The 26,604-nt window shown below is 40.9% G+C and overlaps 1 protein-coding gene across 1 annotated transcript; it reads left to right on the top strand.

Annotated features, from left to right (window-relative positions):
- The first annotated feature begins 11,658 nt into the window (after window positions 1–11,658).
- helz2a (helicase with zinc finger 2a) lies at window positions 11,659–26,353 on the top strand. Its single transcript, XM_083771403.1, has 19 exons — window positions 11,659–12,698; window positions 12,781–12,964; window positions 13,076–13,183; window positions 13,612–14,126; window positions 14,221–14,862; window positions 15,291–16,083; window positions 16,174–16,249; window positions 16,341–19,887; window positions 20,227–20,309; window positions 20,416–20,556; window positions 20,739–20,849; window positions 20,969–21,113; window positions 21,412–21,528; window positions 21,698–21,887; window positions 23,178–23,312; window positions 23,481–23,693; window positions 24,955–25,111; window positions 25,610–25,777; window positions 26,125–26,353. The coding sequence occupies exons 1-19, from the start codon at window positions 11,680–11,682 to the stop codon at window positions 26,271–26,273; spliced, it is 8,493 nt and encodes a 2,830-aa protein (XP_083627529.1). The 5' UTR covers window positions 11,659–11,679; the 3' UTR covers window positions 26,274–26,353.
- Window positions 26,354–26,604: the final 251 nt, after the last annotated feature.

Raw genomic sequence — 26,604 nt, 5'->3', positions numbered from 1 at the left:
TGGTACGTGGTGATGTATTTTTGGTATGTGGGTATGTGGTTGGGGAATTTTTACATGGTTCATGATGTCTTAATGATTTGTTTAAGGTATGAGTTGTATTATTTTTGGTACATGGGAGTGTATTTTATGGCGTTTGCATGGTGCATGGTTCAGGCATCCCCTGGGCATGTCTGTGGCCGTTTGAGATGTGAGGTCGGGGTTAATACTGAGTAATGTACGGTTAGTTCATGGTAGTAGGGTACATGTTTAAAGTAATCATGTATATCATATTGGCGTAACTAAATTTGAAATGAGTTGACTGGACTATGTATTTTTAGATGAACACACTATGTTGTTCACCTACAATTATACGGATCGATGACTAGAGTAGATTGACGGCATTTTACAATAGCTACTATTAGGTATTATTGACATTTAAAGTTAGATAGACTATAGTCTATACTACATGGTGGTATAGGCATCCATGGATTTCCAGGGAATTCAACCCGAATCTGTAGACGGGGCCTGTACACAAAACACAATGTTTTGTGTTGACAATAACTACGAGGCAATAACAGCCATCATACTAGTAAATATTATTTATACTAGTTAAATTATCTAAACTCGGTGATTTGACATAGACATTTTTTCACGATACATAGGAAAACTCTAAACTACATGCATAATAATAAAATATGGTTGAATGTTTCAAATAGTGGATAGTTAGAATGGGTCATGCATGTTTTTAATACAAACACCTTAACAACACCATGTCTGATGGTGCAGTGTGTAAATGTAACAGGTTATCTACATGGTGTATACTAAACCATGTAATACTGATGTACCGATGTTTTTCCAAGAATTCAGAACGTATAGTTTAGAAAATTGTGTAAGTCTATACTATACGAGGTCTTTAGATCATGGTCAGCACCAAATATCATACCAAAAGTCTGTATCTTATGTTTATCAGGTTTTATTTTGATCAGAAAATAGACAATTATGCAGATGAACATACACTGTAGCACAACATGGAGCAAAATGTACAAGACAATGAATTCACCAGGACATCAAATATACTCAGTCATCAACTATTTATAATGTATGTATATATATATATATATATATATATAGATATATATACAACGATGCAATCAGGTCAATCATAGTGGCAATAGTTATGTCCTTGATTATTATTTTTTGGATCATATCAGGGTAAATCCTTCCAGTAATGCAAATAAGATGTACATAGCCTATGGATTCTTGACATTGGTAGTGGTCCTACCTCAATACCGCTAGTTCTCAATATCTTAATAACCCCCGGTATAAAATCATCAGTCCACAACTTGTTCATTAAATCTTTAAAATGATTGTAGAAGTAATATCGGGGCGTAATATTCAAACATGTGTGCTCGGTTTGACTAGAATGGTCTATGCGGCAGCCGTTGCAATCATCCTTCATCTGTTCGGTTATAGCGTTTGCGAGTAGTTGACCAACATGTATTTTCAGAATATCTGTAAGATTTGTGGGGTTTGTCCCACCAAACTCATCCAAAGTCAGTGGCCAATTCAGGGGGTATGGCGGCGAAAGCAATGGTGTGTCGGAGGCTGGAGGGTCATGGGGAGCAGTTGAATTTGGGGCTGATAGGTCTACCGTCTCAAAATACTCTGTGTCCCCCGCACCATAGCCCCAAAATGCCCTCTCAAAATGTTCATCGTTCTCCGGATCATAGTCGCAAAATGCCCGGGCATCATCATATTCATCGCTGTCCGTATCTGCAGTACTGATGTTATGCCACCACGGGGGGTGTATACACGGTCCATTGCGGGTCCATCCATCAAGAGCAGTCCCTTCATTCGAGTTTGATTCTCCCAATGAAGAAGTAGAATCCTCCATGATCCGTGAATGGCGCAATATACTGGCAATAATGAGTTAGCATTTTACCTATAGTGTAGGAGGGGGTGGGCTGGTAGCTGCAATTGTTGGTCCATCGGTTTCTAGATCAGAGTGGGGCGTGGGTGCATCGTTTTCTAGGGCGCTGTACGAATCATGATTTACAGGACGGTTATCCATTGAGAATAATGTAGCGCCAGCTGGCTTTGGGGGATCACCGAGCGAGAAGCTACTATGTCTGGGATTACCGAACGAGAACCCCGTAGGTCTGGAATGGCTTGTCTGGTAATCCACAAGCCTCAGTTTCTTTTCATTGAAGTAGTCCATTGATCGTGAATCCACACATTTGGCGCCTCTAAGGTAGCCTTCCAGTAGGTCCAGAGATCGATTCTCTATAGTTGTGAAGAAATCCAAGGCTTCACACATCACATGCTTTAGAATCCCTAAATCATCCACACCAACGGCTAGTTGGATTGGAAAGCATTTCTCTTTCTCCATGATACTCTTAGGTCTTTCAACTGGGCTACCGCATTGAGATTTGTATCTTAGTAGCAACCATAAGTTTGACCTAGAACAGTCAACGATGAAGCCCTCAGTGTCACTACGTGAGTGTATTTCAGAGCTCGCCCGTACAAATCGAGATGGCTTGATATAGCCAGGGTTTATCTTTGTATCCAATTGCAGGTACTTACAGAACTCAAGAATAGGAGGGACCAATCGCTCAAATTCAGATGCATAGATGCGTATGTAAGGCAACCGGTCTTCAAAGATACTGTCGCCTGTTTCCAATGTATAGAGTTCAATACATCGATGATTCTTGAATGGAAAAAAAGACAGACGAATTTTCCGGCCGTCAGATAAGGTCCAAACTTTCCTATTCTCATCTTGGTAGCAGGTAGAGTACATGTTGTCTTTCTTTCTTCACGGGCAGCTAGTGTCTCTATTGTAGGATTACTCAGTTATGTAGGGTTATTCTCCGTATTTAACAACATCCCCGGAGAGGTGGAGCCTAAAGAATAACTGCCATACTAATCATGGTCGACCTTTGAGGTCAAACAGGGTTTTTTATACAGTACCGGATACGTTACACCCTCCCCAACAAAAGAAAGGCAGGATCATCACCAATGCATAATCCTAATTAGTTACAATAGTCGCAAAGTTTAGTATACTACCACCGTAAGAACCTAACTAGAATCTAACAACGTTAATAGTGTAAATATATATATATATATATATATATATATATATATGAAATAAAAACAACAATGAAAATATGTTGATTTCTTTTTTTATTACTGAGAAACAGAGCATGTATTTACACAAGTATGTTACACATTACATTTAATAGACCCGTTCAATTCATTCCAATTCGATTTGGGAGTCGTCCCATCACATAATATGGATTTTAAGTGGCAATGTAGATTTTTACATATAGTAGTAAAATAAATAAATAAAATAAAAATAAAAATAAAAGGCAAAGAAGTTTAGCGATATTGGGTTTAGCATTGAGGAAATGACACCCTATGCACACAAGGGAAAACGTTTTCCTGCTCTCAGACTTTTCGTTTCCCTCAAAGTATGGATGATCCAAGCATTCCTCCACTGTAGGTCTTTTCTTTGGATCTTCATTGATCATCCTCTCGATGAGATCGTTGGCGAGCACATCCTGAACATGGTGCAGGTTGTAGATTCCATCCATAATGTTAACTTCACACCGTGGGCCTGTACCAAAGGGGTGGTGTCCTCCAGACAGGATGTAATATAACAACATCCCAGCCACCTTTAGAATGAAAATGAAATGTAGGGACAGATTGTATTGTTTTCTTTGATTAAATGGTTCTCTCATACTGGAAAAAAACAAACCTGTATGTCGGCACTTCTTGTATATGGTACAACCGCACCGCCATAGTCTTCATCAATGGTCTCCTTCGCCTTCCAACATTTTCTTCCTGCACTACTCGTTGCATATATTGTTTGTCGGTGGTCCAACTGTCTACGTACTCCATAATCGGACAATTTCACCTTCCTTGTAACATCTATAGGGTAAATTGTATAAATAAATAAAAATATATATATTTTTTTAAATGACAATAATACAATAGTTTGCCTGTCTTATTTTTTTTTTCATCTATAGCTTACCAAACATCACATTCTGGGGTTTGATATTACAATGGAGAATTGGAGGATTCTGTCGATGAAGTGTGTTTAAACTAATGAGAAACTGTTTTGCGATCAGCATTTCACAAAGACGGCCTCCAGGAAACTCGTCTCTTAAGTTAACGTATTCTTCCAGTGTGTATTCACATAATTCAAGAACAACGTAGGCAAAGTTTTCATCCTCTATAAAGTCCATATATTGTGCAATGGAAGGATGATCATGCTCTGGATGGCATGAAAGAACAAGGTAGGCAAAGTTTTCATCCTCTATAAAGTCCACATATTGTGCAGTGGAAGGATGATCAAGCTCTGGACGGCATGAAAAGTATTTCTTCCCCTTCAGCATTCTCTTCACGGCGACTTCAGTGCCATCCTCTCTTAACCCCAAGTAGACCCCCTTTGCTATGCGGAATTCACCATCTAGCCCAATGATAAAATTACCACATTTGACAACGTCATCAACCTCGTGAACGTTTGCAAGTTTCTCTAGTTGTTGGCTCCATCTTTGACTGATTCTGTGCCATTCTTGTGGTTGTTTTGACTCTGTGATGGTCACTTCACTTTCCGAGGTTGGTTTGATGAGATGTGAGTGTAGCGGTCTAGACATGTCCATCTCAACTTCATTGCTCCGCATTTGTGCCTATGGGACAGAGGGTCAAGAGAGGTGATCCCAGACATAGTAGCTTCTCGCTCGGTGATCCCCCAAAGCCAGCTGGCGCTACATTATTCTCAATGGATAACCGTCCTGTAAATCATGATTCGTACAGCGCCCTAGAAAACGATGCACCCACGCCCCACTCTGATCTAGAAACCGATGGACCAACAATTGCAGCTACCAGCCCACCCCCTCCTACACTATAGGTAAAATGCTAACTCATTATTGCCAGTATATTGCGCCATTCACGGATCATGGAGGATTCTACTTCTTCATTGGGAGAATCAAACTCGAATGAAGGGACTGCTCTTGATGGATGGACCCGCAATGGACCGTGTATACACCCCCCGTGGTGGCATAACATCAGTACTGCAGATACGGACAGCGATGAATATGATGATGCCCGGGCATTTTGCGACTATGATCCGGAGAACGATGAACATTTTGAGAGGGCATTTTGGGGCTATGGTGTGGGGGACACAGAGTATTTTGAGACGGTAGACCTATCAGCCCCAAATTCAACTGCTCCCCATGACCCTCCAGCCTCCGACACACCATTGCTTTCGCCGCCATACCCCCTGAATTGGCCACTGACTTTGGATGAGTTTGGTGGGACAAACCCCACAAATCTTACAGATATTCTGAAAATACATGTTGGTCAACTACTCGCAAACGCTATAACCGAACAGATGAAGGATGATTGCAACGGCTGCCGCATAGACCATTCTAGTCAAACCGAGCACACATGTTTGAATATTACGCCCCGATATTACTTCTACAATCATTTTAAAGATTTAATGAACAAGTTGTGGACTGATGATTTTATACCGGGGGTTATTAAGATATTGAGAACTAGCGGTATTGAGGTAGGACCACTACCAATGTCAAGAATCCATAGGCTATGTACATCTTATTTGCATTACTGGAAGGATTTACCCTGATATGATCCAAAAAATAATAATCAAGGACATAACTATTGCCACTATGATTGACCTGATTGCATCGTTGTATATATATCTATATATATATATATATATATATATACATACATTATAAATAGTTGATGACTGAGTATATTTGATGTCCTGGTGAATTCATTGTCTTGTACATTTTGCTCCATGTTGTGCTACAGTGTATGTTCATCTGCATAATTGTCTATTTTCTGATCAAAATAAAACCTGATAAACATAAGATACAGACTTTTGGTATGATATTTGGTGCTGACCATGATCTAAAGACCTCGTATAGTATAGACTTACACAATTTTCTAAACTATACGTTCTGAATTCTTGGAAAAACATCGGTACATCAGTATTACATGGTTTAGTATACACCATGTAGATAACCTGTTACATTTACACACTGCACCATCAGACATGGTGTTGTTAAGGTGTTTGTATTAAAAACATGCATGACCCATTCTAACTATCCACTATTTGAAACATTCAACCATATTTTATTATTATGCATGTAGTTTAGAGTTTTCCTATGTATCGTGAAAAAATGTCTATGTCAAATCACCGAGTTTAGATAATTTAACTAGTATAAATAATATTTACTAGTATGATGGCTGTTATTGCCTCGTAGTTATTGTCAACACAAAACATTGTGTTTTGTGTACAGGCCCCGTCTACAGATTCGGGTTGAATTCCCTGGAAATCCATGGATGCCTATACCACCATGTAGTATAGACTATAGTCTATCTAACTTTAAATGTCAATAATACCTAATAGTAGCTATTGTAAAATGCCGTCAATCTACTCTAGTCATCGATCCGTATAATTGTAGGTGAACAACATAGTGTGTTCATCTAAAAATACATAGTCCAGTCAACTCATTTCAAATTTAGTTACGCCAATATGATATACATGATTACTTTAAACATGTACCCTACTACCATGAACTAACCGTACATTACTCAGTATTAACCCCGACCTCACATCTCAAACGGCCACAGACATGCCCAGGGGATGCCTGAACCATGCACCATGCAAACGCCATAAAATACACTCCCATGTACCAAAAATAATACAACTCATACCTTAAACAAATCATTAAGACATCATGAACCATGTAAAAATTCCCCAACCACATACCCACATACCAAAAATACATCACCACGTACCAAAAATAACCCATGTCATGCATTAAAACAAAACATTAAGACACCCTGACCCATGCAAATGTCACAAAATACACCACCATCTACCAAAAAAAAATAACCCATGTCATGCAATAAAACAAAACATTAAGACACCATGAACCGTGCAAATGTCACAAAACACCACACCCCATACCAAAAATAACCCATGTCGTACATTAAACCAAAACTTTAGCCCAACCTGAACCGTGCAACTGTCACAAAACACCACACCACATACCAAAAATAACCCAAGTCATGCATTAAAACAAAACCTTAAGACACCATGAACCATGCATAACTCACAAAACACCACATCACGTACCAAAAATAACCCATGTCATGCAATAAAACAAAACAATAAGACCCCCTGAACCATGCAATTGTCACAAAACACCACACCCCATACCAAAAATAACCCATGTCATACATTAAACCAAAACCTTAGCCCAACCTGAACCGTGCAAATGTCACAAAATACACCACCACTTACCAAAATAATACAACTCATGCATTAAAACAAAACCTTAAGACACCCTGAACCATGCATAACTCACAAAACACCACATCACGTACCAAAAATAACCCATGTCATGCAATAAAACAAAACATTAAGACCCCCTGAACCATGCAAATGTCACAAAACACCACACCCCATACCAAAAATAACCCATGTCATACATTAAACCAAAACCTTAGCCCAACCTGAACCGTGCAAATGTCACAAAATACACCACCACTTACCAAAATAATACAACTCATGCATTAAACCAAAACCTTAAGACACCCTGAACCATGCATAACTCACAAAACACCACATCACGTACCAAAAATAATCCATGTCATGCATTAAAACAAAACATTAAAACACCCTAAACCATGCAAATGTCACAAAACACCACAACACATACCAAGAATAACCCATGTCATACATTAAACCAAAACCTTAACCCAACCTGAACCGTGCAAATGTCACAAAACACCACATCACATACCAAAATAATACAACTCATGCATTAAACCAAGACCTTAAGACACCCTGAACCGTACAAATGTCACAAAATACACCACATCACATACCATAAATAACCCATGTCATGCATTAAAACAAAACAATAAGACATCATGAACCATGCAACTGTCACAAAATACGTCACCACGTACCAAAATAATCCAAGTCATACATTAAAACAAAACCTTAAGACAACCTGAACCATGCAAAACTTTACCAAACAGTAAAAAACAAACGGTCACAACACCATCAACAACACTTAACACAAATATTTTCACCCCACAGATGCAGTAGATTGAAAAGTTGCTTCCTACCTTTGAGTTAGTGTTGCTGAAAAACACCTAGATCCAAATGTATATTCCATATTTCCATATGTAGTAACTAAGTGTGGACTGTCAACACGGAGGCACACATTGACAATTGTGATCATGCGCAGATTGCATCACCTCTGCTCCACCATACTGGGGACAAAACGGCCAATAGGGGGAGCCATAGTACAGTGAAATACAATGGGGACTGGGGAATAGCTATTGATTCACTGACTGAATACATTATTGGCAGAAGTGTAATCAGTACAGGATACAGTCAACCACATATCCAAAGGGATCACTGATAAAAGTCCTTGCTGTCTTGTTTCCATTCGGTCCAGGGTAATCAATTCATAATCATGGCATATATTATGATATATATATATATATATATATATATATATGTGTAGGCCTGCATGTTGGGGAACAAAGAAGGGCTTATAAGGATGTGAAGGTAGTCACTAGACATAGGTCAGGGGGGGCAATCTTTTTATTTTATTTTTATAAATATAAATACCTTGGAATACCGAGGTATAGATTATCAATATTGGCATCGTACCGTACTGTAAAATCTCATACCATGGCATGCCTAGTTTGTACCGTCTACCAGAGGGAAGTAGCTGGAAGTCGGTGCAGGGTGGATGAGACGGGGTCGTTTGCAAACATAATCAATATCGCAGGCACGCACACACACACACGCACAAGATTTGCTACTTTTGCAACATTATGCCTTAACACCTCGTCACACTTTCAAAGTTTAGAAACCAAAATTGATACCATTGGCTAATGACTAGCCTTATACTCTAAATAAAATGTAATATTATATAATACTGATAAAGAACCTAGTCACGTCCAAAGATGTGTATTGAACTCTACTTAACTAAATCCATTGGTTTAAAATAAAAACCCAATATCATATCAATTATACTTTTTTAAGCATGCATCATCTATAACCCTCCTGTATTTTGCCTAAATGCTTTACCTTAAACACCCCATAGGTGCCTGTTATATCACAGACTGTCACACAGTTAGGGTTGAACATAATTTTTAACATTGCTACTCAGCCATCATCGGCTTGGCTAAATGACAAAATGAAGAAGTCAGTAAAATAACAAAATGGTGAATTAAAATACTAGATGAAAATAACAAGTGCCGCCGACCTCGGACATCAGCACTGTCTAGAGCCATGACAGGATCGACAGATGGAGGAGTACAATATGCCCACACAGGCTAGAAACTGCTTGTCTTGCATCCAAACCGGCCGGCCACAGTCTGTCGATTTTGAGGAAGTCGCATAGATGGAGAAAGTTGAATGATCACACACAGACCCACACACACACACAGATAGAATCAATAGAATAGTTCGCCTAGACAAATCAGTGCATGCGCAGTTCATTTTGAACAGATGGGCATTAACTGCCTCACACAAAAGCAGAACTAGAATCATATTGATCCCCCAACTGCCAAAGATGAAAATGCATGTATACATAATCAATATGCTGACCCAAACTGGCAAAGTCCACCCAAACACGATCAATATGATGAGATCCTCACACAAAAGCAGAACTACAATCATGATGACACTAACTGCCAAACTGGCAAAGTGCCATCATCAAAATCAATATAATGACGTCATCAGATGCGGAACTGCCACGCCCACAAAGTGTCTTCAGTGCCGAAATCGGACCTCGGGGTCCCTGGGGAGTGTCTTAGATTAATTAAAAATGGGTGGTTAGGATCCCCCCTAAATAAAAAGGGTGGGAGGGAAAAAGGGTGTATTATACTACTACTCCTTTCCCTCAGATCTGTGACCTCTCCCGGCCGCTTCAGGACTTCTCTGTATTCACACCTCAAAACAACCTGTTCATGCTACTAACACTGCCCGTACTGCTGTTTACTTCTGACCCCTGTTCCAAACCACTGTACTGTACTATTCTCAATATGCCTGTTCAAAAAGAGTTGGGGGATGGGGGAGTGGGTGGGAGAGGATGAGCAAGCTAACTGTATCTGTACATGTCTGTATTGTCTATTGTGCACTGTCTATCTGTGTAACTGCACTGTACTGTATGTAAATGTTTTTCCCTGTACACGGGACCCCCTCTAAAATGAGATGCTGCATCTCAAGGGGCTATCCTTTCAATAAATTCTGACCAAAATTCTGACCAAAGGGAGGCATGCATGATGCACTTACAGATTTACAGGTGCACTTAGGTCAGATTCTCACCTAATACTTCGGTAGACTCAGATCCGTATTGGCGCGGGGAATTGGGATTCTTGCATATTTAATTGGCTGCGGTTTTCATTCGCAGCAATTGGAAACGCAGCAGGGGGGACCTTTATCAATGTGTTCCATTCATAAACTATAGCCTACACAGTGAAATCTATGGTGATAAAATTACACTCATAACGTGCATGTGTCGTGCCGTCTGGGACCCCCCCCCTCTCTCTCTCTACGCATGCAGCCGCCACACACTGTTCTTTTGGGCATGCAGCACAGCGCTGCATGAGCACACTGATATAACTCCCCAGTCCCACACAGTGACAGCACTCCATGTTTACGGCACGCACAGACAGACAGACAGACAGACAGAATATTACAGTATGTAGGCTATAATACACTGCAGTGTTTTTATGTGTTTTCTTAAGCAATTGATTAATGTACACGTCCTCATTTCGATCAGGGCTTCAGTCTCCTTATTCGACCACGTCTATCCACAGTAACGGGACATCTTTGCGCTGCGTAAAATATGCCTTCTCCGTCTCCAACTGTGTTCAGCTCCTCACCCACCACATTATGTTTGCTTCATTTCCTTTATTTACTGCGGATTGCATTCACACCTGCACCGAATTGTAGTCAAGTGCGATTCGAAGCGAAGCGAAACCCACGTTTTTGGGCGGAGTAAAATGCGGTTATTTGCTGCGCATTAGGATTCGAATGAGCCTTCACACCTGCCAAACGAAGCGCACTTTCTGACAATGCGCAGCAGGATTCGTTTTAATCGCAGCAAAGCTCTCTGGTATGAATGTGACCTTACAGGCAGGCGCGTAGCGTGGATCAAATGATTGACTGGGCAAATTAGCATGGGGGGGGGGGGGGCAATCAAGTAGGACTTGATTGCACAGGGGGGGAATCAAGTAGGACTTGATTGCACGCACAACCAATTGCCAGCAGATCAGGACTTGGGCCACAACTGTTGATTATTTTTCAAACTGCTGATTAGAGTTTCAAAGGTCTTTGCAAACTGCCTGATCCATGACATCTTGTGGATATCCTCTGATCCAAAATTGAAGATGTCTTGTCTTGTATATCAAGCATTTGCCACCTGCTTTGAATGCTATCAATGCATTGAAAGGGACAAAATAGTAGGCTGCATTCTTGTGCGTTGATCACGGCTACTGTTTTGACAGCGACGACACGCATTGTAAAACAGTTTTTCTTTCATATTGTAATCTAGCCTCCACAATTTGAAAGTCAAATATTATATTACCTAAAATGTCTGATATTCTCTACAGTGAACAATACCATCAGATGACATCATGGCAGCAGCACCACTCTGGAAATGTGATGGACACTTCAATCAATTCCTGCAGACTTATGATTTCAAGTTTGCGTGTAAAGTTTGCAGCAAACCAGAATCAGATATCACCTACTCCCTTGTCAACCTTCAGCATGATTGTGTTTCATCACTTCTGTTAGCCAAGAAGAAAGAAAGTATGGTTAAATGGAGACATATAGCTCCCTTACCAGTTTATCCAAAACCTGAGAAGTATGTACAATGTAATTATTACAGAGAGGGAAAGGGATGTGCAGAACATTCAAACCGCTGCACGTATGCCCGTAGCACAGAGGAGGCAGATGTGTGGAACTTACTGAAGAAAGGAGGGTTTACTTATGCAGAATTCATCACATGGTTAAAACAAAAACAAGGATTGCCTCCCAGACAAAGAAACCATGGGACTGACTCCACTGTGAAGGAGAAGATTCATCAGAAATTCCCTGGCCAGTTCATGGAACTCTGTGCAGTTTGTTTCCACAGCACACCCAAATGTATCTCCATGAAGACCAGCACCTCATTGCACTGTTCCAGGCACAAGCATGTTTGGAAAGCAGCTATAGTTCACCGTGCTCTCAACAGGAACAAAGTGTGGGTGTACAATGAGATCAGGCCAAAGCCTGAAAAGACTATCCGTTCATGGTGTTTCTGTAACCATGTCAGAAATGGAAGGCAATGCCCGCACGGTGCTCAAGCATGTTGGTTTGTGCACAACGAGGTGGAGATGGCTGTGTGGACCGCGGAGAGCGAGACAGATTTTAATCGCTCAGTTCTGCTGACCCGTCTCCATAAACAGCAGCACAGTCCAGCAGCCTACCCGTCTCGGACACAGCAGTATGCCTGCACAGCATGTGAACAGACATTCACCTCAAGGGGATGCTTCATGAACCACTGCAACACATTGCAGCACAGCACCAAAGTCAACGAGTTGAACAGCAAACCAGTAGAATGGAAATTCCGAGACCGGCCTCCTACCAATCAAGCCTACAAATTGTGTGAAAGGTACATTTGCTGTGTACAGATGTGTGCAATGTCCATACATTTTATAATCATATAATGTAATAGCATTATGTGTTTGTTGTAGGGCTTGTCCGTGCACACTTGGTGATGCATGTGCGGATGCTCATTCAGAAGCTGAGCTGCAGGAATGGCGAAGACGAGACAAAGTGTTGCGAAAGAATCTCACTGCTGCTGGAGAGCAAGGTCTACTCTCTTACCAGAGCAACCTCCTGAGGGAGTACAGAGATAGCACCAATGAAAATTTAATTGTACGAACCACCGTTTAGTTGTCACACACACACACACATGTAATTTGCCTTTCCACAAACTGGAACATTCTGCTAAATATATGGATTTACTCTTCTCTTTTTGTAATACAGATGGCAGGGGAGGTTGCCGGTGTTACTGTGCACTGTGATAAGGAATTGATGGCCTTTGGTCAAATGGAAGATATGCCGATGAAATGGCATTTCAAAATCCAGTCAGAGGTAGGTTTATTTTACACACTTACCATTTGGTTGCCCTACGCATGTTATGTTAGTACGTACGTACGTTAGTGCGTATGCCTATAGCGGCAGTGTCTTGAGTGTACAGGGTTTGATGAGGTCAGATGAGTTCAGTTCAACATAGCTCCATATATGGAGATCTATTGGGTGGCAGTGGGGGCAGTGTCTTGCGTGTACAGGGTTTGATGGGGTCAGATGAGGTCATATATGAAGCGTGTCACGAGGCGTGACGGACGGACGGACGGACTGACAGGTTAGGCGTGACTGGCAGGTTTTGCAGGTTTTCATAGTAAACTGTGACCTACAGTCGCAATAAAACATTTACATTAAAATAATTGAACCTCAATACCACCAGAGGTATGTGCAAAATTATGTCATAACAGGTGTCTGGTGGTTATGTCTTGCTGCAGAGACAACTTGTGGAAGTTGCTTTATTGAAACAGGAGCCAGGAGCTTCATTTTCCCTTGGTGAAATCAGTTCCATGCCCTGCACCTATGCCTCAGGTGAACAGTTCAAGAGCGCAGACACGACCTATGACATCACTGTGTTCGTTAAGGCCCTCAACCCAGGCCTGTACGAACAGTGGTTGGTTCTGGATTTTGACATGAGACCTGTGCTGCTGCAAAAGCTCAGGGTTAGGGTTGGACAGCCATCGTCAGTTGACATTTCAGAACCAAATTTGAACCTTGAGACGTCCTCTCAAAGTATTGAACGCTGGCATCGGGGAAACCGAGTCATCATCCCATGTATAAACAGAACAGCAGACCAGGAAGAGCTGTTAAAGGAGTACAAGCCTCCTCAGATTAGTTTTCTTTACAAACCCACCAACATGAAGCAAACACCTCTGAGTCATGAAAACTACAAGGAGAGAATGCACCAGTTCCTGTATGATGAGGAATTGGCACAGGACCAGATTATTTCACAGTAAGTGATCATTAACAACCTAACCTTCTTAATTGTACAATAACTGTAATGTCGACCTCAACTTAAATTGTTCTCTATTTCATTTCAAAATTAGATTGAATATCCAAGGACCTGTTACCCTGTCAACTACACTCAATGATCTTCGTTATGGAGCAAAATTTGCCCTTCCAGGAGAGATGTTCTGTGCCATTGAAGTTCCCTATTCTCTCACCCCAGACACCTCTGAGGGACAGTTATTGAAACGAAGTGTCCATTCAGCTCTAATATGCTCAATCTCTTCAGCTCAAAATCAAAGTGGCAAGGTCTATGAAGCCTTCATCCTCAGGGAAACTACAAGTGAAAACAAAATGCACTTAAATTTGCCCAAAGTGTGCTGTTCAGAGCTCGAATTGCAGCCTGGCAAAACATGTAATGTAGAGATTCAGTTCCAATTGGATCGCCTCAGGTTCTGTGAGATGCATAAGGCTGTAGACCTCCTCCCAGACACACACCAAGTTTTGCCTAATCTCAAGCACATCCATTCCTTTGTGAGTAAAAATGAGTATCCCCCCAGTCTCAATTCTAAACAGCAAGCAGCAATGGCATTCATTGCTGCAAATGAGGGAACCCAGAGCAATGCCCCCTTCCTCATATATGGACCATTTGGAACTGGAAAGACCTTCACGCTTGCAACAGCAGCCAAAGAACTGTCTCTACAGCCACAAAATAAAGTGCTGATCTGCACGCAAACAAACAGGTAATTCAGAATGGTGTGTTTTTACTATAGAGAAGGGATGTTTACTCTATATGATTCACTTACGTTTTCGGTAAATTAATAATTATTATTAAGATAGCACAGTGGTTAGCACTATAGTTTATAGTTCTCATAGTGAGAAGATCTTGGCTATGTAAAATGATTAGTAATTAAACTCAAAGAGCAAACAACATTAATTGACGGGTGCTTGGATGACGAAGTACCTGTCTGCCATCACTGAGTCTAGGCCGGGCTTTGAATCCATTATTGAATTCAAACAAATTATTTAATTGTAAATTCAGATACATTAAGTACTACACATTTGAATTATGAGTAAATTTATGAACCATTTCAGTGAATTAATGAAATAATGTTCATCTGCGATCCATTCAATGATTACAACTTGTCCATTCTTCTTAATTTTTTCTTAGCTCTGCTGACTTGTATGTGACAAGGCATTTCCATGATTATGTCCAGTCTGGTCATCTTGAAGCCAAACCTCTTCGAATAAAGGCAGAGGAAGCACAGGTACACACAACTGATCCAATCACTTTGCAGTACTGCCATTTGTCAAAGGACCGAAGATTCTCGTTACCAGATAAAGGCACAATAGATCGCCACAGAATCGTGATAACAACTACCTCAATGGCACAACAGTTTCATGACCTAAAGCTGCCGAGTGGCTACTTCACCCACATTCTGATTGATGAAGCCTCCCAGATGCTGGAATGTGAAGCCCTGATGCCTCTTGGTCTGGCTGGGCCAAACACCAGAGTTGTTCTAGCCGGAGATCACATGCAGATGGGACCCAAGCTCTTCTCAGTGGAGGACGACCAGCGTTCTAATCACACGCTTCTGAATCGACTATTTCACTTCTATCAAAGCCAAAGGAGTGATGCTGCTCTGAAACACAGAATCATTTTCAATGAGAACTACCGTTCAACAAAAGAAATAGTGGATTTTGTTGCCACACATTTTTATGTTGGTAAAATCGATGTCATTAAGGCTGCAGGAAATGTTCCAGCGCATCCAAACAGCCATGTCCTCGAGTTCCACCATGTTCGAGGACAATGTCACTTAGATACCACTTCTATGTCATGGTGTAATGGAGAGGAAATCGCAAAGGTTGTTGAAATCATACAGAATGTTCTCAGCACCTGGCCTGCATGCACATGGGGCGAGCAAGACCAAAGTTCAATATGTGTTCTGTCTGATGGATGCCAGGTAAGATATATTCTGTCATATGCATTAGTGAACATTGTAATAACCAATGCAGTGGAAAAGGATACCATATTCTTTTACCTTTATGTACAGGTTAAACTAATAAGACAAGAGCTTCGCAAGAGAAACCTCCGGGATGTGACAGTTGAAAATATTGCAAATGTTCAAGGTATTTGGAGAGAAAACTATAAAGGGCATTTGGAATAAGATTATGCTTTGAGATCTTTGTCATTGATGCTTTTGTTTTGATTTCTCAACAGGCAAACAGTTCAGAATAATTGTTATGACAGCTGTTCAGACCCGTGACAGACTTCTATTATCTGACTCACATTATCCAGAATTCTTCAATGATCCATGTGTTCTAAACACAGCCATGACCAGGGCTCAGTCCAAAGTGGTTGTAGTTGGAGATGCTGCTGCTCTCTGCAACTTTGGAAAGTGCTCCAGAATCTGGAAGGATTACTTAGAGCACTGCATCAGCAAACAAAGTGTACATCCAGCAACCCTTACCGAAGATATTTTGGCAAAAGAGGCAATAGAGATTTCAAATTTCCTTAAAGATTCCAGAGATGACAACAGTGACAGTGAATCATCAACATCTGAGATACCTGATATTGATGACCCCATATTGAGGGAGCTTCTTGACGAGGATAAAGATGTACGTGTAGATGTAACATCAGAGGGTCTGCTGGATATTATCCAAGATGAACAACGTGTCCATCAACATGACCTAAGCCAACACGAAGACCTTCAATTAAGCCAGCATAACTCCAGACAGCACCATTTGAGTAATTACAAACACTGCACCTTGTTCATGAAGAGGTTTGATTCAGGCTATGCCATACCCATCGATGATACCTCCCTCCGCATTAATATAAAGGGAAGAGCAAACATTGGTCATGCATTCGCTGGAGATCAGGTGGATGTGGAGATAACAGATGCTGACTGCTGTCCTCATACTGGGAAAGTTGTAAGAGTGATCCATTCAGAATTAGCTTCCAAGCAGTTTGTGTGCACCATTGAGCAATATGATAACCAAGTAATGACACCAATCAACAAGTGCATAACAAAGATTTACACACCAAAGTGGAAGGACAAACCAAACCACATTGCTGTGCGAAGTCATACAGACTATACGCCCGTGAGAATTATGAAAATAAATGAAGAATCAAGGAGAAACTGTCTCTTTGTTGTTCAAGTCTTGAGGTGGCGGGAGAGTTTTCGATATCCCTTGGGAATTGTTGTACAAGTCCTCCCTAAAGTCACATCCTTAGATACTGGTCTTAAAGTGTTGGATATTGAGTATCAACTCCAACGTCTTCCTCCTCCTGAGTTCCTTGAAAGTGATATGCGTGCAGACTTGAAAAACCGAAAAGACTATCGAGAAATCACAACCTTCACAATTGACCCCGCACATTCTATGGATCTCGATGATGCAATTAGTGTGAGAGACTTGGGTAGTGACTATGAGATAGGAGTTCATATTGCTGATGTTGCTAGCCTTGTACCCAAGGATAGCCAAATAGACAAATATGCACAGCAAAATGGAACCACATTTTATCCCCCTGGGCCTGTCAGGGAGCCTGCGTACATGTTCCCGGATAGTTTGACCTCCAATTTTTTCAGTCTGTTACCAGAGGCTGAGCGAAATGCCATATCCCTGATGGTGAAGATTGATAAAGAAACCAACTGCATCAAGGACAGGGAGTTTTCTCTCTCTGTGATTCGCTCAGACAGAAAGCTGTCATATGATGAAGCTGAAAACATTCTCCACATTTCCAACACAGACAACCAAAGATTTGATACCTTGGAGGACTGTGTTGCCATTGCTTGCCAATTCTCTGAGATTCACAGGAAAGCCAGGAAACAAGATGACTGGTGCTACAAGATGGCCAGTGAGGATGATGTTATTGGCAGACGACGGGCACACATGATGGTGGAAGACCTGATGATCATGTATAATAATGCTTTTGCTGATTGGCTGTTGAACATTGACAGCATGGGGAGCTGTACCCCTCTTAGGTGTCAAGACAAACCAAGTGAAAAAAGGCTTTACCTCCTAAAGGAAAGATTCAGTGCATTTATTCCCTTGTCAATCCATTTCAGTTGCTTGACTGAGCATATTGACAGTGCTGCAGCAATGCAAGAAAAAGACATTGAAGACTTCCAGCATCACCAGGGGCCTCCTCACCAGATGACATCGGCTGAGAGAGACATGGCTCATCAGGATGAACAGGTGATGACTCCAGAGGCATTTTCTGTTTTAACCTCTGTCATGAGATCTATTGAGTCAGCTGTTACAAGTCAGGACATTCCCAGGATCCTGGATCTAGTGACAACATCTGATATTTACCCTCAACTACAGCCTTTGTTGATTGAGCTGAGAAGATCTAACAATAAAGCCAGTCATTTACGCTCCAACTCAACTCAGCTATCCAGAGTTGGTCACTATGATCTTCAGCTTGACTGTTACACCTGGGCCTCCTCACCCATCCGACGGTACATAGATGTCATTGTTCAGAGAGTTATGCACTCTGCACTTGAAAACACAGCAGTGGAGTTCACCGAACATGACATTAGCCAGTGCTGTGTGAGTTTTTTACAAAAATCTGATCAACAGTCAAAGTACGAAAAGACGGCTCAAAGTCTGAAAATGGCTGCCAAGCTTAATGACCAAAGTGCAAGAAAGGTTGCTTTTGTCATTGATGCCTACCCAGGTGCCAAGAACTTAAGTGTGTCTCTTCCATTGAACCGAAAATCCTTTTCAGATTCCATCCAAATAAACTACAGGGATATGCAGTTAGCTGACCAACCGCAGCATGAGGAACATGGCAATTCAGTGGTTTTGGAATGGTTGAGAAGAGTTTACTCCTTCACTAATGAACACATCCGCAGTGATCTGCAACAAGAGGGGCCCAGAGCACTTGTTACATCGGTCCCAGTGGACATGTGGCAGGATATGCTGTCATCAGTCAAACAAGGAAACTACCCAAGCATGTGTCAGACTCTCCAGGACATCAGTTTCCAGGTTAAACAGCAGGGGGCTTCAAATCGATGCCAGTTCAAAGATAGGTTACAGCCATCTAAAACCAATCCAAATCCTGACCACTATTTTGGATTGTCCCTGACAGTAAAACCAGGCGATACGCTGCAGGTGCAGCTTGGCACAGACACAGTGAGGGGAATGTTAGTGCCTGTGATCCAGATGCTTATTGTACATGACAGGTTTGAGATTTGCTTAGAGCACTCAAAACACCCTATTGTCTGTTTCTCAAAATATGCACTCCATTCCTCAAGGCCAACGTACCCCACATACATGGAGTATAAGAAAATATGGGAACCATTGTGTGAGATGGAGGCCGCCTCCAGTGCGGTTGCAGAAAATGAGAGCATTGTCATTGAAGATGTTCAACTGACATGGCAAAGCAAGGACAGCCATCTCATGGGCTCCTTCCAGTTACCACTTGAGAAGAAAAAAGAATGGGCCATAAATTGTGACCTCAGACATGTCTTCCTATGCATTCGCCTGAGGGATCTAGACTATAGTGTCCATCGAGATTATTCATCAGCCCAGAAAGAAGCAGAGAACACTGACCTCACAGAAGTTCCATCTCTCATCTGGGTTGCTCATGGTATTACCACCAAGGAAACAGGTGAAGAAGAGGAAGAAAAAGAAAAAAAAAAAGAAAAAGACTATGTTGAGATTCACTTCCGGATAAATCATATGTCCATGGATTTTCCTAATGGAAAAATCTCAAGGAGTTCAAAATTCACCGTGGAATTGATCCCCCAAATGTTGCCGGATGTGTAAGTAATTAATACATTTTGAAACAATGGCTTGGCATTTATGAATTGGTAGTAAAAGATAAATAAATTAAGCCATCTGACCCACTGTGATCAATGCCAACTAGTTAGCTATGGTTGTTACAGTTGAACTTTAACTTTTTTAACAAAATATATTTTGTTTTTTATAAACAATATATAACACACATTGCCTTTGGTTAAAGGCGCTATATAAATGTAGCATTTATAATTTTATAATGGGTTTGGTGAGGTCAAAGTTAGACCGAGTAAGGATATGGCAGAGCATTCAGAATGTCTGATGCCTTAATATGCACTGCCTTTTTTTGCTTTGTTGTTTTATAGACGCAAAGAAAATGCAGTTGTAAATCTCAGAAAAGCAAACCAACTGGTAAAGAATATTGCTCTGGGCAAGAGAATCATCTCAGGTAGCATGTTTTTGTTGTTGTTTTTGCAATATTATTTTTAGTAATACTTCAGATTTAGTAATACTGAATTCAACTCATTAACATTATTTGTATAATACTTTTGAAGGCCCTATAGCCAAAAAACAGATGCCTACCAGATTTGAGATAAAAGATCATCCAGTCAGTTTCCCAATGCTGAATAACAGCCAGACCAAAGCCATACGAGAAGCCCTCACAAACCCCTTCACTGTAATTCAGGGACCTCCAGGTAAGCCTAAAGTCATTTGATGTTGTTCGGTTTTGTTAGCCTTTTAGGTTGCTATATTAATCTAAATTCGATTTTTTTTTTAATGCTATGAAAGTGTGAGTTAATGTGTAAATTGTTTATTTTTGTTTTTCAGGGACAGGAAAACAATGTTAATGTGTAAATTGTTGATTTTTGTTTTTCAGGGACAGGAAAAACAGTTGTCGGAGTCCACCTGCTTTATTGGTTCTGCAAGCAAAACAGGAAGTGCATTTTGTACTGTGGGCCATCGAATAAATCTGTGGATGTTGTTGCTGGTAAGCATCATGTTAAGTTAAATTATAAAAAAATAGTTTTCAAATTCCAAGATGTGTTTTCCTTTTCAACATCTATCAGTGTGGTTTAAGTCTAACTGAAGTCCATTCATTTATTCAAGTTCAAGTTCTGAAACTGAAGGAGGTGCTGAGACCACTTCGTGTTTATGGTGACCAGATGGAGATGCTGGAGTTTCCCTATCCAGGAAGTAACCTGAGGCTGTCCCGCCATTATGTCAGGGAGGAGAAACCAAACGCTGACCTGAGGTAGCATTCACCTTTCACAACAGACCGCCAGAATATTTTATTTGTAAGATAGGATATTTGCACAGTGTTGAATATGCGGCTGCTTAACTGGGTTTTTTCACATTTGTGACAGGGTGTGTTAAGCTCTAATGTAGTTTGATGGCTAGTCGCTGGTTCAATTCCAGAGCCGCTGAGTGTGTGTCTCTCTCTCTCCCTGTTTCCTGTCACTCTCCACTATATCCAAAAGACAATGAAGGTCTCTGACAGTAAAAACTAGTATCAATCATGTCTATTATGAAAGTATAACATTTCTTCTCAGGTCCATCACATTACATCATCTCATTCGGGAGCCAGATAATCCGTTTTCCTCTGGAATACGTTCCTTTGATGCAAGAATTAAAAGGCAGGAGGACCTCTTTGATGAAGAGATAGAGAGGTACAGTATCTTTAGGTGGCCATTGATTGAGTCATTTATTTGATCTGCACTCTTCCAATGCACTCATGTGCACTGTCACGCTGATAGTGCTTTTAGTAAGACATTGATATTATTCCTGCCAACTGCAATTAACAGATATCTTTTTTTCATTCTCTTTTCTTTTTTGTAGCTACAAGAAGCTCCTATATGATGCTAAGGTCCATGAGTTGCAAACGCATGACATTGTCCTCTGCACTTGCACTTCTGCATCCAATCCACTCATTTCAACACTACACTTCCAGCAGATCATCATTGATGAGTGTGCCATGGCAACAGAGCCCGAAGCCTTCATCCCTCTTGTCGCCCATAACCCTGAACAGGTAATTTAACACCAGTCCCAGTATAAATGTATTGTATACATCTTTGTAAACATTTAGATATTGGGATTGAATGCACCTAAAACATACATCCTGCCTGGCCTGCATAATGAATCAATGATATGGAAACAATGGCAGTAGTTTTCTTATGCTTACCTAGTCTCATTGGCTTTTAACAACATCCGATCTTGTTATTTTTGAGGGGCCCTAACCCCTCCTATATACAGGTTTAATGTTCGTGTTTAGTTCAATGTTTGTTTTAAAAACGCCATTGACAATGAAGAGAAAATGTACGTCATCTTGTCCCTAACACAAACCTTAAATGCCATTAACAATAATTAATTCCAGGGAGGTCATTCCATAGCCTGGGGGCGAAACTAGCAAAGGCTCGATCACCTTTAGTTTTTAGCCTTGTGGGTGGAACGACCAGCAGGGCTTGGGATGAAGATCTCAGAGGCCTTCTAGGAACATATGGGTGGAGTAAGTCACAAATATATGGGGGTGCCTGACCATGGAGGGTTCTGTGTGTGATGACAAGAATTTTAAAATTAATTCTATAATTTACTGAGAGCCAGTGCAAGGACAAAATAGTGGGGACAAAGTTGAATGAAAGTTGCACTAATATTTTAGAAATAGGTCAACAATACAAATGACGTTAGTTTTGTGAATTAACTTACTTTTACTGCGTGGCCCCAGTGCCCCCCACAAAATGACCGGAACTACTTAATATTGACCAAAACCAGAGCAGAACTCCCACCACGAGACTCAGGCAATCATTTAATACAGTTGCAACCACTATATTAATGGCAAGTATTTCATACAGCTTAAGTTAAAAAGAAATCTGAACTATCCCTTTAAATGCCATTGACAATGAATGGACAATTTGAAGTGTTCGTGTAAACACAAACATTGCGTAACAAACAATGAAGACGAAGGTGAGGACGCAAATTCTGATTGGCCGGAATGAGATGATGTATGATGATGTACAATGATAAGAGCGCCCCTCACTTCACACAGGTGTGATGTTTCTGTTTGGATTTAGTCTACATTGTGCTCAGCGTACAGTTTCCTGTTTAACTCCAACACTACTCAGTAAAATTCATAACAACTGCCCCACATGGAAAATATTATATATCAAAATATATTACCCCACAAAAAAACATTAAGAAACGTAATTGTGTACAGAAGTGTGAATGGTGGATCTGCTCTAGTTAAAATAGTGGCATTATGAATACATTATTATTGCACCAATAATGAGCCTTGGTGAGACTACGATGATTCCCTGTCTTCCAGATCGTTTTACTGGGTGATCACAAGCAGCTGCAGCCCATTGTCAACTGCGATCTTGTATCAAGACTTGGGATGAACAAATCTCTGTTTGAGCGATACATGGAAAAGGCCTTGATGCTTGACACCCAGTACAGAATGGTGAGTTGGTGTGTATGCAATACATGTGATAGAATGACTCATGACAATCATTATGACTCCCTTATTCAACTTTATACACCTGTTATTTCAGCAATTATGTGCTCAAGGCACAAAACATTTGTTGAATATTGTTCTTTTGTGGTCTAATTTGTTGCTTGTATGTTTAAGCACGAGAGTATATGCAAGTTCCCCTCCATGGAGTTTTATAATGGCCAACTTAAGACTGCCACAACTGGGCAAATAACCAGCGTGCTTCTGAATGAGTCTGGACCTACACCTATCATCTTTGGGCATGTGAATGGACAGGAGATTGGCCTGGTGGTCTCCACACAACACGGCAATGAGAACTCCAAGGCCAATGAAAAGGAAGCAGAACAAACGGTAGGCTTAAGGGAAATCTGTGTCATAATAATAATATTATTATTAATGATAATACACTTTATTTGCTTAGCATTTTTCAAAACAATGTAAAACAAAATGCTTTACTTAAACAGGATCAAACAAACATCAAACACACAGGCAGCAAGTGAAAAGTGAAGTTTCTTCAAGTGAAAATACAACTACTACTGTATACTGTATAGGTTTAAAAGTTAGTTTAGTTTAAAAACACAGGCCTAATGGTAAATAACCTTGAGTATCTCTGTCTAAACGTTACCAAACTGTAATAGTCTAAAGCCTGGACACACAGCTGTTTCAAGATGTATATAGCCTCAGGTTCTGCCTGTTCCAACAGCCACTTGTAAACAGCCGTTTTAAAGACAAACAAAAACCCTCGTCGCATAATGTGGTCAGCCAATATACCATAGCTCTGAATAGGGCCTGACCATAGAGTTATATATCTATAGAGAAGACACCCGAGTTCTCCTCCCATCCACTTGCATTAAGTTGCTCAAAAGCGCATGAGGCGGATTCACTCCTCCTTCCTGGTAGGAACAGAGTGCATTCTGGGACGGATTGCAATGGTGAGTGGCCCCAAACACATGAACGCGCTGCCGTTGAACGCGCACGAGCGTCGTCCGTCGTGAACGTGTACAATGTTAGTCAACGGGCAGCGCGTTCATGTGTTTGGGGCCAGGCTGCAATACCTTCATTCGGCCACTATGTCCATTTCGCCTCAAGATTTCCTCTGGGTGCCTTCTCTATTCATATATATACTCTAAGGGCCTGACTCACACCTTTCGATCTAGCATACAACATTGATGCATGCTAGATGTATACAAAGGGTTTGTTTACATCTTGCCCCAATGCATTTCCAATGGAAGACTCATGGTTTGACACAACATTTTTGTTGTACGGCTTTTGGCTGTGTTTCGACTGCCCCCCTCCCCCTCATACAACAAAAATGTTGTGTCAAACCATGTGACTCCCATTGGAAATGAATTGCGAGCTTGCATCAGTCAATAAGTCTCATGCATCAGCTATACATCAATCTGTTGTGAAGGTGTGAGTCAGGCCATAGTCTTCAGGCTGTGTCTGTAAAGGAACAGCTGACTGATATGTACATGTGTCCAGATCTGATACATCAACTAAATAACAGGTGAGGATAAAAGCGATAAATAGATCATAGAAAGGCTTTCTCTATTGTTTTGTCTATTACTGCCTAAGGTGCCGTTTAAGTTCATTTTGAAACACAACCTTTTAGGTGCGTGTTGCTTCACTACTGATCAAACAAGGAGGAGTGAAAGCAGAAGACATTGCCATCCTAACACCCTACAACGCCCAGGTGGCCAAGATCAATGAAATCATGACCAGGGAGGGTGTCCAAGGTGTCACTGTTATCACTATTGCAAAAAGCCAGGGTAAGGTTGTTAACTAATACTAAACACATTCATTGATTGTGATACTTTCCCATTTGAATTATGAGGTAATGAATAGCATGTAATAACTTAACCACTTAAACCCTGTATACTGTATGTACTTTGTTGACTGGACTCTGCCAGGTGTCTACTCTATACTACCTCCCCCTCTTCCTCTTCCCCGAGTTGTGAACCAGGCTCACATAGCAATATATTGCAATGCATTATGAACCGAATATTTGGCACAGAATAAAAGTATTGCTAAATTTGGGCTGCCAACAGTGCAATAGACAATAAGAATATATTTCCCTCTGACTAAAGGCTACACTAAACAAATGTCTAATTTATACTCTGTCATACGACAATGTCACATGCCAGAAATAGCAGATCTACAAGCTCACCACAAGATGCAAGATTGTAGATTTGCTCAGCACAGGACACTATCATATGACTAATACACTGTAAACCGGGCTTGAGCATATGACCATTCTTCTACAACAGGGAGTGAATGGCGTTACGTGATCATATCCACTGTGCGTTCGTGCCCCAAAGATGACATTGATCCAAATCCTCCCAAAGCGTGGCTCATCAAGAGGCTTGGCTTTGTCATGGATCCTAACCAAATGAATGTGGGCATCACTCGAGCACAGCATGGGCTGTGTATCATCGGTAAGAACAGTAGGCCAATGCACTACTGTTAATTACAATATACAATTAAGCACTGTCATAGGACGAGGTGTCAGAGATTATATTGGCATTTCCTATATCTCTTGGTCTCGTGGGTGATGTCAAAATACCAGGTTGAGCTCACTGTTCATGTTCAATTCAAGTTAAACTACGGTAAAAGAAAATAGATATATGACCTAAGAAATTCCCCCGTTGCCCATTTATTGGGTCATTTCAACTTGATTCATTTTATTTTGTCATAATGTCTGTTACACAGCAAGTGATAATTTGTGTGCTGGGAGTATTGAATGAACACTCAGGATCTTTCTGTTTTGACGGGTCTTTTCCAGGTAACAGAGAGTTGTTGCGGTGCAGTTCACTGTGGAAGAGGTTGCTAAAGCATTACTGGGAACACAACTGTGTGCTGGATTCTGCTATGGACATTCAGGTTCGGAACATGCGACTAAAAGCCAGTAAGCCAAAGAAACTTTGGCGTTAAATACTGGAAATTAAACCCTGATGGTAGGCATTTCACCTTTCAATGAAGGAATTCTGGATGAATCTGAATCTTGAAGCAAAATAATAATATTTGTAATCTATACAGAGATTGGTGGTCAAGCAGCTCTCTCCTAAAAGCAGGAATCGGACCATTATTTATACACATAGATAAGAGCCTCACCACAGAGCCAAGCAGTAGTCCACAATAAATCTCAGGCTGACGCATCTTGGAATATTCATACTGCTAGCCTTATATGACATCCACTGACATATCACAAGGAGAAGGAAGATCACACCCGTGTGAACTGAGTGGTGTGAGTGGTGCAAGTGTT

The sequence above is a fragment of the Protomyctophum parallelum genome (genome assembly GCF_964188405.1).
Source record: "Protomyctophum parallelum genome assembly, chromosome: 8".
NCBI classification, from domain to species: domain Eukaryota; kingdom Metazoa; phylum Chordata; class Actinopteri; order Myctophiformes; family Myctophidae; genus Protomyctophum; species Protomyctophum parallelum.
This window is presented reverse-complemented; position numbering and strand designations above follow the sequence as displayed.

Bases quoted from the DNA above. Each gene is read 5' to 3' on its own strand.
- helz2a (XM_083771403.1), top strand. From the start codon at position 11,680: ATGGCAGCAGCACCACTCTGGAAATGTGATGGACACTTCAATCAATTC. The intron at 12,965-13,075 runs GTACGAACCACC...TTTGTAATACAG, and splicing joins GCACCAATGAAAATTTAATT to ATGGCAGGGGAGGTTGCCGG. The intron at 14,127-14,220 runs GTAAGTGATCAT...TTTCAAAATTAG, and splicing joins CAGGACCAGATTATTTCACA to ATTGAATATCCAAGGACCTG.